We start from the raw sequence: 12,622 nt of genomic DNA on the forward strand, positions 1-12,622 counted from the left end.
AGCAATTGGAAGGATGACAGAGAAATGCAATGTTTCTGAATAACTCAGATTTTACAAAGGCCCTGATAGTATGTAATGATTTGCAGTAGGAAGGGGAGAGCCATTGACAATGGCTCAAACTCTACAGTAGTTAATCTTTGGCATTCACAAAATAGTTTTTAGCTGCCTGCACAGCCTAACAGCAGCTCTAACATCTGATGGTGGGAGAATTCATTTCAATTGCCTGGGAAAGGAGTATTTCTGCATGGGGCAAGCTGTGAACTGTGTTCTCATCCCTTCTTTCTTCTCCGTCTGGACATCTAAACCCTGATGCAAGGAGGCACTTCAGCACTTCCCTATGGAAAAAACTGTGTAAGTTAGTCATTAAATTAGGTAGTCCCTTGATGGATTACTGTTTCCCTACGATTGCTGTAAGGCCAAATGCTGCAAACATCTACAGGAGAGCATGGGGCTGGTCTAGGGAGAGACTTCTGTCTGGCCAGTGCCACCTTCTGCAAAGACATGGCAGGCTGTGCAGGAGGAGGTCCTGCCGCTGTCAAAAAGCTTCTGTCGGAACAAAAGCAGATGCAAACCTCATCGCTGCAAGTCCTGGCTGCAGTCCTGCCGCGGCTGGGCTGCCGGGCGTGCTCCCAGGTGGGAAAACAAAGGAGCAAGGGAACTAAGCACAAGGAATCTGCACTTTCCTCAGCCCCCTCGGGATGGAAAAGAGGAAACTGAACCCAAAGTGACAGATGTTTGTCACCTGTGGTTACAGTGGGAGCCACTCAGGGACTACAGCTATAAAGATGGTACAAGACTCTGTGAAATGCAGTGATTGCAGGCTGCAGCGGGTAACTTCTGCCGGGCAAACGGGGCTGTGAGCACGGTGCTCTGCGAGCACACAAAATCAGCACGCTGTAAGGCAGGGCATTTTGGAGCTCACAGAAGTGTGGCCCCACGGAATCATACAGCACAGATTCACGCTTCGGCTTAGCGAGAGTGCAGCTCTTTAGAAAAATAATGAAAAAGAAGAGGCAGTGCTGAGACAGGATAAATAAGGAGATAAATCACATTGCAGCACAATGCAAGCCAAAACCTGAAAATAAACAATTACTTTAAATCATATCAAGCACCTATCACAAACATCACATTTATACAATTGATCCATGTGTAAATTAGCCAATTAATTCTGAATTGGAACACTAATGAAATAATAATTATCTGTTTACAATGGAATGGTAGGGGTGCGAGTCTAGAAACACAAACAAAAGGAAGACTGCAGCAAATTTACTCAGCTCCATCACCCCTGGGCACAGGGGGGGTGGTCAATACCAGTCTTTAATGTCCAGATGTTGCTGGGGGGGGCATAAATAAAATACATAAATATGTGAGAAACCTATGGGCCACAAATGACAGGGGTGTAGAAAGGCTCTTTTAGAACATTGCTTGCTTTTTTGTTTTGGAATAAAGAACTGCAAAGTGGAAAGGTCTTTTAATATCTTCAGAGCCTGGCTTGGTTTTTCCTCCCTGCTTGGCTTTCTGCTACGAATGCTTGTTTCCCCTGAGGGACTCCAGAGGGATTAGGATCTCATAGTTAACCAAAGCAGTGAAAGATGGATGGAAAAGGGTGGGAGTCTCAATCCAGAATTATTTTGGTGACTCATATCTAAATCAAGGTCTTCACTGAGATGAAGAAATGCACTGGGGTCTTCTATAAGAACTTGCAGCTTTGGTTTTTCATGTAAGAGCTGCAAACAGATAAAACAGAGCTTTAGCCCAGAACCTCATAGGACAGCCAAGAGCCCCAGTTAGGTGACTATAGGCTGTATAGAATTCTCTGTATAGTATTTGCTGTATAGAAACTATTTTCTGTCTCTCATTTTTTCTATGCATTTTACTCCAGAGTTGAGGAGCATTTCCACTGAAATAGCATTTCTTTGAAAAATTCCCTATGAGCTGTACTTTGCCTGATGCCTTTAAGTGAAACAGTTGTTAACGAGGGCAGGATATTTCTGTAAACTCCTATAAATTGCTGAGACCTCATCCTCAAGATGTGCTTTGCAGATTTTTCATTTCTGCACCTCTCTGTTTATCTAAACTGCTCCTCGCAACGAAAAGAACAGTTTAGAAATGGTCACATAAGAGATGGTGCTCTGAAAAAAGTAATGTACACTGAAGGTATATGAAACATCATGTCTGTTGCAGCCAAAAATATTACATGATTTGGTCTATGTAAATTTTCCCTGGATTTATAACCCCAAATGCTCGGGGGGAAGCAGAACACCTGGGGATAGGTTGCAAGCATTAGCATTGAGAAGTCTGATTCAGATAAAAGATGCCTTATTTCATATTGCCAGGTGGGTGCCTTTGGAAGGGAATAGGAAGAGAAGTCAGTTATGTGTGATCAGGGCATTAAAACGTTTAAATGTAGAGATTGTTGCCCCTCTATGCACATGCGCACACTTCGACTCTATAGCTCTGCATATGTCAGGACAGATTTTTGCAGTGCTTGCTCACATCTATTTCAAATGTTTAGAAGCACACCAGAACTGAGAGGCTGCTATGCTCTTTTATCTCTCTTTCCTCCTTTCTTTCTTTCCTTCTTTCTTTCCTCCTGTTTAATTTCCTCCATTCTTTCCTTCTTTATTCTTGCCTTCTTCCTTGCCTTCTTTCCTTCTTTTCTCTCCTTTTTTTCCCCTTCCCTTCCCCTTCCCCTTCCCCTTCCCCTTCCCCTTCCCCTTCCCTTTTCCCTTCCTTTCCCCCTTCCCTTTTCCCTTTCCCTTTCCCTTTCCCTTTCCCTTTCCCCTTTCCTTTCCCCTTTCCCTTTCCTTTCCCCTTCCCCTTTCCCTTTCCCTTTCCCTTTCCCCTTTCCTTTCCCCTTTCCCTTTCCCTTTCCTTTCCCCTTCCCCTTTCCCTTTCCCTTTCCCTTTCCCTTTCCCTTTCCCTTTCCCTTTCCCTTTCCCTTTCCCTTTCCCTTTCCCTTCCCTCTCCCTTTCCCTTTCCCCTTTCCCTCTCCCTTCCCCTTCCCCTTCCCCTCCCCCTTCCCCTTCCTCTTCCCTCTCCCTTTTCCTTTCTCTTTTCCTTTCCCCTTTCCCTCTCTTTTCCCCTTTCCTTTCCCCTTCAGGACGCGGACCTCCGTTACGATCCACCTCCGCACGGGACCCGCACCCGCCCGCCCCACGGCCGCCACATATCGGCTGCGCCCACGGGCCACACGCCGGGTTATAGGAGGTCCCGCCGCGGCCCTCGGGGGCCGGAGCCGGGGGCCGGAGCCGCCCGGCCTGGCCCGGCCCCGCCGCCGCCTCCCCGGGGTTCGCAGTGCGGTGCGGAGGGACGCTCCGGTAGCCGGGCCGCGACCGGGGGACCCGCACCCGCCCGTCCCGGGACGCGGGGCGCCGCCGGGGGCGTCGCGGCCCAGCAGGGGGCGCCCTGTGCCCGGCGGCGGACTGGGCCGTGCCCCGGAGCGCCCCGCCGCGGCCGGGAGGTTTCGGCCTTCGCCCCCCGGCCCCGCCGCCGCGGCCTCGACGTGTCCCGCCGCCCCCCGCTCCTGCGCGGCCGGTGGGACCGGCGCCGGGAGGCAGAGGGGTTCCATGAGCGGGGAGAGCCCCCCGCCGCTCCGCCGCACCGCAACCTTCCGCAAAGTCGTTTCTGCCCCGGGGCAGAGCCCGGCGCGGCCCGGGCTGGCGCGGAGCGGGGTGCTGGCGGCTCCGGGACCCTGTAGCCCGGCTCGGCGCGGCTCGGCCCGCTGCCCCCCGGCGCCGGCGGCTTTTGTTACCGGCGGTACGGGGCGGGGGTGGGGGGGAGGCGGCGCGGCGGAGCGAGGGGAGGTTTTGTGGCAGGAGCGGCGCGGTCCGTGCCATTCGCCGCCCGCCGGTCCCGTGGTGCTTCAGCCGAGCCGGGATCCCTTTGTGCTAATAGCCCCGTCCTCATTTGCTGCCTAATTGGACTATATAAAGCCAATAACGGGCGGGCGCTCGTAGCCTCCAGCCACAGCAGCACGTCGCAGGGGGGGGCCGGGGCCGCGGCGGCTGCGGGCAGGGGCTGCGCGGAGCCTTCTCCTCCCGGCTGCCTCCCCGCCTAATCCCATTTGCCATTGTGCGTGCCCAATCGCCGCGTGCTCCCCGCGTTTAACTTGGATGACATTTTGATTTCATCATTAGCATCCGGCGCCGGGTTGACGCAGCAGCAGCGGCGGCGGGAGGCGGCGGCGGCAGCGACGACCCCGGCTCTCCGCCTGCCCGCAGCAGCCCCCCGGTGCCGCGGGCTGCGCGGGTCCACTCGGCCCCCCGCCCTGCCGCCCCCCCATGCGAGGGGCCCCCGGCCGGCCCCGCCGCCGCGCTCCCACGCAGCCCCGCCGCGCCTCTGCCCCGCGCCGCCGGGAGCCGCCACCTGCGCACCGGGCGCGGGCTGCGGGGCCAGCGGCGGGCAGGAGCCGGGCGGGCACCGGAGGATGCCGGAGACCGGGCAGGAGCTGCCCAGCGCTCCGCCGCCGCCGCCCCCCAAGGAGTCCTTCTACATCAAGAACCTGCTCAACGGCGACCCCCCCAAGGCGCCCCCCAAGCAGCCGCGGGCGCTGTTCGCCCCCTCGGGCAAGGCGGCGGTGGACGGCGCCGGCTTCGCCCTCTCGCAGGTGGGCGACCTCGCCTTCCCCCGCTTCGAGATCCCGGCGCCTCGCTTCGCCCTGAGCGCCCACTGCCTGGAGCGAGCCCAGACCTGGTGGTACCCCTACGCCCTGACGCCGGCCGGAGCCCACCTGCCCCGCACGGAAGGTACCGCTCCCCCCCTCCCTCCTTCCCTCACTCCCCGGTGGGGCGGCGGCGGGGCCGGGGGTGTGCTGGCGGCGGGGCGAGGCGGGGGTCCGGCCGTCTCGTCCGGCCGGGGCGCAGGGGTCGGGCGGTGAAGGTGTCTCTTTGTGTCCCTTATCCCCCCCATCCTCCCTCGCCCTTCCCCTCCAGCCGCCGAGAAATCCCTGCTGAGGGACTCGTCCCCCGCCTCGGGCACCGACCGGGACTCCCCGGAGCCGCTGCTGAAGGCGGAGGGGGAGCAGAAGGAGCTGGACTCCAAGAGCCCCGACGAGATCGTCCTGGAGGAGAGCGACTCGGAGGAGGGGAAGAAGGAGGGAGGCGCGGAGGACTGGAAGAAACGGGAGGAGAGCCCGGAGAAGAAGCCTTGCCGCAAGAAGAAGACTCGCACGGTGTTCAGCCGCAGCCAGGTCTTCCAGCTGGAGTCCACCTTCGACATGAAGCGCTACCTGAGCAGCTCGGAGCGGGCCGGCCTGGCCGCCTCCCTCCACCTGACAGAGACCCAGGTGAAGATTTGGTTCCAAAATCGCCGCAACAAGTGGAAGAGGCAACTGGCAGCCGAGCTGGAGGCGGCCAACCTCAGCCACGCCGCCGCGCAGCGCATCGTCCGCGTCCCCATCCTCTACCACGAGAACTCGGGCGCGGAGGGGAGCGCGGGGGGCGGCGGAGGAGCCCCCGGCACCCAACCCCTGCTCACCTTCCCTCACCCCGTCTACTATTCCCACCCCGTGGTCACCTCCGTGCCGCTCCTACGGCCCGTCTGAGCCCGCCCGCCGCTGCGCGGAGGGGCGCGGAGAGGCACGCAAGTCACCGGCCCGCTTGTAAGTACTTCAGCCACTCGTGCGATTGCACCCGGCCGGCGTTTGCGGAGCTGGGGAGGGGGAGGAAGAGGGGTGCGGGGGGCCCCCTCGGCGGGTGGTGCTAGGAGGAAAGGCACAAAAATTTAGGACAAGGAAAACGGGGGGAGGGAAAGGAAAATAAGGAAAATGAAAGCGGGAACTTGTAGAGAACCCTGAAGCTGTCACACCTTTTGTAAACGTGGACAAAACCCGCGATGGTCTCTGTGGCTTTAGTTTTATTTTTGTAAAAAAACACACGAAGAAAAAACAAGGATAATAATAAAAAAAAAAAAAAAAAAAATGATCCCAGGCCGCTCCTCGAGATTTGCCAAATGTTAACGGGAAGCTGAATTTCTGTTCCTTTCGGACCTCTCCTTCTGCCTCCAAATTTTTCAGGCTCCTCATCCTGTCGTGACTCAAACTTCATCGACCGCGGCTTTTCATTTAAGCACCCCTCGGTACCGATTTGCCTCTTTCTTTCCCATATTTTGTACCTTTGGGTTTCTGTCATGGGACTTTATAAAGAGCAAGAAACACAGCCTCGAAGCGAATGGTTAAATACACCCGCACGCTTTGAGTGACCCTTATTTATTATCGTTTACTTAGATATTTTTAATTCTTGTTTATAATTCTTGTTTTCCTAGTTGTTGGGTTGTTTTTTGTTTTTCCTGTAAAGTAGTTTCGGTATTTTGGGGAAAAAAAATCTGTACCCTCTTGCTTTCTTTTGTAATACTAATTATTATTATTATTATTATTACTGTACTTTTGAATTGTGCAATATTGTACGACGATTCTTAAAGCACTGCTTTTCTTTGAATGGTGAGGAAAGGGTTTTTACCATTGTATAATTGCGTTCGTTCATGTTGTACAAAATAAAATAATTTTAAAAAAGAATTAAAAGCGAAGGAAACTGAGAAGAGAGGAGCAGGGCACGGGAATAAGCATCAGCCCGGCTTATGTGAATAAATAAGGGAGATTCGGTGAGCTGGGCGCTTTAAGTGAAGGACAATCAACTTTAGGGTAATTTTAATTTATTTGATATGATGTACAGTTTTCTTCTAAAGTCCATTGGGTATGTGGATTTTAATAGGCAGAAATCAAGTGAGGAGTGGGCACCTCTAGTCTCTCTCTGTCTTAGTGTCTGCTCACCTGTTGTCTGACAATTATTTGCTGTCTTCCCAAGGGTTTGGGGTGGTTTCTTTTCTTTATTTTATTTTGATCTTTTTTTCGCCTTTCGGTTGTACTCTCCACCCTCTCGCTTTCTGTTCGGGACCGGTCCTATTTTTAAAACAGCCTATATTGTTATAAACTTCATGTTGTGGTGGAAAAAAAAATCAATAAAACCCGTTCCTTATCATTTTTTAAAGTGTGACTTCGGAGGAAAAAAAAAAAAATAATAAAAAAATAAAACAAGCGTTGTCTGGGAGCGCTGCCGCCCTGCTCGGCCGGGGCTGCCGACCAGGGCCCGGGGGCCGCGGGCACGGAGCCCCCCGGCCGGGGGTCCCCGGGAGCGGGTGTCCGAGGCCCCTCCGACAGGGAGCGGATAGACGGGGGGGTGTCTTGCCCAGCTCCGCCGCAGCCGGGGGCATTGCGGCTGGGTAACCCCGAGCGAGGGGTCCCGGGCCCCCAGGGAGACCCCCGGGACGGGCGGGAGGGCGGGCGTGGTGGTGGGGGGGGTCCCTTCCCACAGGGTGCCACCACCTCGGGGGTTTCCCTGAACTTCTGGCCGCCCCTTCCTCTACCCCCGCCGGCTGCTTCGCATCCCGGGGCGGGGGACTCGGTGTTGCCCTTCCCCTTCTTCCCCCCTCTCAGCGGGGGGGGGGCTGCCTCAGGGGGCTTGCCCAAAGGCACCCCGGGGGGGGGGTTGTGTTACCCCCACCGGGCTGCGCCCTCTGCCCACGGCCGCAGCCGTCACTCGTGTTAATACCCCCGGCACGGCTCTTTCCAGATAGGATCGCTCCCCGCTTCCCGCAGATCGGCCCGAATCGACGTGTTTAGAGCGCCGAGGGCAAGATTTGGGGCCAGAGAAATCAAAATAAAACTCAGCGTTGCGAAAAGATAGTCCTGCGTTTTCTTTTCGTTTGGGATAAAAACCCTGGCAATGGGTCGTAAATGAAAAATAAACAGAGTTTCGGAGTCAAAATACGCTGCTCGCTGTGTCGCCTGCAAACAGAGCGATGCCTTTTCTGTTTGCAGTACTAACTTTGGGACAAGTCGCTTGCAGCTCATTAAAAATATTGTTGTAATAGCAAATACGTCTTTCCATTTTACAGCGCTCTAGCACGATGTTATCAAACGGCAAGAAAAAAAAAAACACAACTGATTTATTTGTCGTCGGTGCCCAGAAAACGATTCCGGCCCGGCCCGGCCCTTCCCCAGCGGTCGCCCCCCGCCTGCGCGGCCCTTGCGCGGGTGCGGGCACCTCCGGGCCCAGCGGGGACAGAGGGCACCGGCCCCTCCTGCACGTCCCGGCGCCGTCAGGGGCATTTCCCAGGAGAGGTTTGGTCCTGGAGGGGTGTGATGGGGCTTGGATAGGCGCTCTTTTTAAATTTTTTGTTTTTATTAAGAAAAAAAAAAAAAAATAGAAGGAAAAAAAAAAGGAAAAAGAGCCCAGCTTTTATGCTTCTTGCTGCCTTTACACGCCGCGGAATCGGCAGCAGACAACAAGCTGTGAAACCGCGGAATAAAGTTGGGCGGTGGGCTGAAGGCGTGTGGACCCAAGTCTTTGCCCCCCTGCTCGTACCTCGCCTGCAGCGGGGCTGCCCGGGCTGGGCCGTGTTTCTGCTCCCTTCCCTGCCGGGAGGGAGCCCTCGGAGCGGGATGCTCCTTTCTGTCCGCATCCACAGCAAGCCGGGTCTAACGCTCAGGTTTTTCTCAAGTCCTCAAAAAGCCTCCCCAAACTCCATCTTAACCCCAAATCTCTGGGCAAAAGGGAAGCGAGAGGTTTAATCTCTCCTTTCTAGGGGACGAGGTGACACTTGCCGGTGGATGCCCCGCGAGCGAGGGCTCTGCAGCTGATCCGTCTTTCCCGGCTGCGCTGAGCCGCTCTCAGGCGGGGAGAGCCGGCGAGGAGCGGGACAAGCTGCCACGGTAACCCCCTCCCCCCCCGCACTCCCGACCCTGCCTGAAGTTTCTGGAGAGCCCGCATCAACTGCTGCGCTCGGATGGAGTGAAAGCAATCGCTCTGAGTGATGGAAAAAAAAATAAACCGTCTTTACAGAGACTAAAGCTGTTTGGCAGAGAGGTTGGTGTCATTCAAATAAAGTTGTTTGATTCCTCTAAGCTGTTAGCAACTCCGCGGCCACTTCTGTTTTCTGCTGCAACCCCGCTCGGCAAATCTCTGCTTTTGTTTGCAACTCAAGAGATAACACGGTTCTTCTCGGCCACTGTTTTGAGCTTGGCTGAACAGAACTAGCTCGCCTGTTTGTGGTCGAAACATACATGTATTTCTTTTATTTGGTAGTAAATAGAGGCTTGCTGTGTATAGCAAACAACGGGGGAAAGATATAAATTTCCCGGCCATCAGATTTGGGGATTCAGAAGAGTTTTGCCTCCCGGAGGGCTGAAGGAGGGAGCGGTGTACGCGCTTCGGCCCCTCCAGCAGCCGCACGCTCCCGGGGAGCGACTTTGGGAGGTTGGTAGTTTTTAAATTATTATTCTTTTAATTTTTTTCTGCATCCGAAGACTTGGAAATTTCTGGTACAGGTTGGTGGGAAATGTTTGTTTCTTCTGGCAGGGGCTGCGACGTGCAGGACGGGGGGTGGAGGTGGGGACAGCCGATGGGGACACACGGAGCCGCTCCCCGCTCCGGGGGAATAATCCCACTTTAAAACAGCGGTGGAAATATGTGGGGTTTTTTTCTTTTTTTTTTTTTTTCAAATATGCTGCAAGTGTCTCTGTAATAATCACTTTACTCTATCGACTTGGTATAGTGTGCTAACGGAATGAGAAGACCATTAAGAGCATTAACAGATTGGTACAGCATAATGCTTCAGTTCATATTGATCGCGAAATGTCTGTAAAATATTGTTTCAAATGAATCTATTGTTCCTGCGCTCTTTTCGGCAGTGTTGATGACCTTGGTTTGTTCTCGCACATCCAAATTATCCTCTCGCCGCTCCCATCTCATTGGGAACCGACCGTCCCGCCGCTCCGGGCCGCCCCCGCGGACCCGCGCCCTCCCGAAAGCGCAGTCTGAGGGGTCGGAACCACCTTAAAAACGTGGGAAAAAAAAAAAAAACAAAAAGGCAAACGGTGTGAGTGTGTCCCTGTGTGCGGGGAGCGGCTCGGCCAAGCCTCCCTCCGCTCCGCTCCGTGCTCGGGTGCCGGGGCTCAGCGCTCGGGTCACCTAAACCCGCCTCCCCGGGCCGCATCCCCGGGTGAAGCCTGCGAAGTTGCCCAACGGAGAGGTCTAAACCTGTTTACATCAATACCAAGTCGAAATGAGGGCAGATCCTGCAGCCTTTCCCCAGGCAGCCCCCCGCCACCCCACGTCCCCCCGGGGCTGGCCCGGGCCGAGGCGACGGGGGGGGTGGGGTGAGGAGCCCGCGCCGGGGCCCTTCGTGACTCTCCCGAGCTGGTCGTGCAAATTTTACAGCCCAAATCAGCCAATCCCTCTCGATAAGCGCGATGACTCCGATTTAAAACTCCCTCTCCCCACTCCCTGTCGCGCTGGAAGGGGCCGTGGGACGCCCGTCCCCCCGCGGGGACACGCGTGTCACCGGGGCAGAGCGCGGAGCAGCCCCGCCGGGAGCTCCGGCGGGCGGGGGAAGCGGCAGCTCGATGGGAATAAAACCTCCGCTTCTCTCAGGTTTGGTCACCTGGTCTTGGCTCTTCTGAGCTCCGATATTTTAAATAAATATAAAGAATCTCTTGCTCTCCTCAGCTCTATTCGCCTTCATGATGGAGTGGAACCATCAGATTTTCATCAAAGTTCTATTAAGTGAAACATAGGTTGCAGGGCACCCTCTGATTGAAACAGTTTAAATTTTAATTGTGTTTTTAATTTGACATATAGTTGCAGAAAGGAATGACACTACAACGCCAAGGGGCGGTCGATTTTCTTAATTTCTCCCAGAGGAATTGATGAGTCTATCAGGCCACTAGATTGGAAACACATTAAAGCTCTCTGGTTAGGTTGTTAATTGGAACTTGATGGATAGGGGGCCTTGGATAGGCTATGCTGATCCAATCTTCATGACTTTCTGTTTTCCAATAAATTACACGATTCATTTTCCAGCCACAGATTACATAAATTGTACACCTCTAGGGCTCTCTTTTTCAAATAGGGAGCCCTTTTCCCCAAAAGCCTATTGCGAGATGTCATTTGCACCAAAAAACGAGCAGCAGAGGCTCTTGAATGAAAATCGAAACATAATCAACGTTTATACTTAGAAAATTTATTGAGATCATTTTCTCTGGTATTTCCTTATTTTAAAGTTTGGACGCGCCATATATCATAATCCACACGTGTAAAGGGGACTGTGTTTAATATTTATCGAAGCTTGATTCCAAGATCAAACTTGTTTATGACTTCATCTGTCATTTCAGAGGGAACCTTCTCCCGATATTACCGCCGCTCAACAAGCCTATTTTCCGAGTGCTGCAAAAGCAGCGGAGATCAATTTTTATCAGGCTCCCTTTGAAAGCTTGCTCAGGGCCACTTTAATATCGAGCATTGTAATAATCTGGAGATCTAAACTTTAAGCGTTCGCTCTGTCTTTCAAAGTTTATCTTTGCCGCGGCGTTTGATCATCTGTGCCCCGACGGGACGGGCTGCGGGGCGAGAGGGAGCGGCCAGACGCGGGTTGCCCCCACGCCAAACTCTTAACGCGGCCATTATCCCCTGCCGTAATGAATATTTAATCATATGGAAATGAGAGCGTGGCTGGGCTGCTTTCCCCCGTGGGAGGGGCGCCGGTGCCGGCCCGGCCCGGCCCGTCCTTCCCCCCTGAGAGCGACGGCGAGCATCCCGCAGAGGCTGCCTCGCCTTCCTTTCCTCCCGTTTCCCAAGTTTCGCCTGAAATACTCATTTCGGGGGAAATCTGCCCGTTTTCTCGCTGTGGCCCGGCACAGCTCACGTCTGCCCGACGCGCTTCTGCATCCCGGCCCGGTTTGGGCTAGCCCCCGCCCCGTCCCCCCCCGGCCGCAGCCACCCAGGCGGCTCCCACGGGCAGGACCCCCTCCTTGGGGGAGGGAGGACCCCGCCAAGGGCACACCAGTCTGCCGGTGGGCTTTGAAGGAAAGGAGCGCTGGCCTGGGCAGTGCCACTGCGGTGTCACGTCGAGGGGGCTGCCGGGGGACCGGGGTTGCTCCTCGGTCGCTCTCCCTCCCTGCTCCGGGACCGTCCCCGCGAAGGAGCCGAGGGCTGGAAGCCCCCAGGGGCTCTCCCCAGGCCGGGCTGCTCCCCTCGACGACTTTTGCCCGGAGCCCCCTTGCCCCGCTCCCCGCCAGCGGGAGGGGTGCTGGGGACTGGGTGCGGGGCCAGCCTGGGCGGCAGAGCGGGATGAAGGACGATTTCTTAAATTGTATTTCAGTGCGGGGTCTTTCCGGGTTAATGAGCTGACATCATGATTAAAGCTGACCATTTGTAATGTGTCGCGACCCTGTTGAAAAGCACTGAAAAGGTTAATGTGGTAAAACAGGACAGCACCTGCCCCTCAGAGGGAGAGGAGGAGCTGGAACGCTTTTCCTAATCAATTAGTCCATTAATGAGTCTATCAAGTAGTTAAGTAGTTAAAGATTATGCCGCTGGTCTGGGTAACAGTCGTCATCTCGCTATACCTAATTATATTATAAGTACTTTATTCAATATACCAGACATAATATGGTGACTCGGAGTTAATGAAAATGTCATTTTAAAACGTCTTGACATTTGTCTCTATTGATTTGTATATTTCCATCTCATTCTTTGCTTTCCCCGATTTGACTTTTTTGGGGGGAGGGGGGTATATTTTGGAGAGGGAGAACGACCTCACTGGTGGTGGGGGAGGAATCCACAGG

The 12,622-nt window shown here is 54.7% G+C and overlaps 1 protein-coding gene across 1 annotated transcript; it reads left to right on the top strand.

Annotated features, from left to right (window-relative positions):
* Positions 1–4,429: 4,429 nt before the first annotated feature.
* Positions 4,430–5,545, top strand: HMX3 (H6 family homeobox 3). Its single transcript, XM_068399473.1, has 2 exons — positions 4,430–4,748; positions 4,935–5,545. Exons 1-2 carry the CDS (start codon positions 4,430–4,432, stop codon positions 5,543–5,545), a joined length of 930 nt encoding a protein of 309 aa, XP_068255574.1.
* The last annotated feature ends 7,077 nt before the right edge of the window (positions 5,546–12,622 follow it).

The sequence above is a fragment of the Nyctibius grandis genome, chromosome 4 (genome assembly GCF_013368605.1).
Source record: "Nyctibius grandis isolate bNycGra1 chromosome 4, bNycGra1.pri, whole genome shotgun sequence".
Taxonomy (NCBI): Eukaryota; Metazoa; Chordata; class Aves; order Nyctibiiformes; family Nyctibiidae; genus Nyctibius; species Nyctibius grandis.

What these genes read in the sequence shown, in the direction of transcription:
- HMX3 (XM_068399473.1), top strand. Translation starts at nt 4,430, where the DNA reads ATGCCGGAGACCGGGCAGGAGCTGCCCAGCGCTCCGCCGCCGCCGCCC. An exon ending in CCACCTGCCCCGCACGGAAG is followed by an intron (nt 4,749 to 4,934) that starts GTACCGCTCCCC and finishes CTTCCCCTCCAG; the next exon opens with CCGCCGAGAAATCCCTGCTG.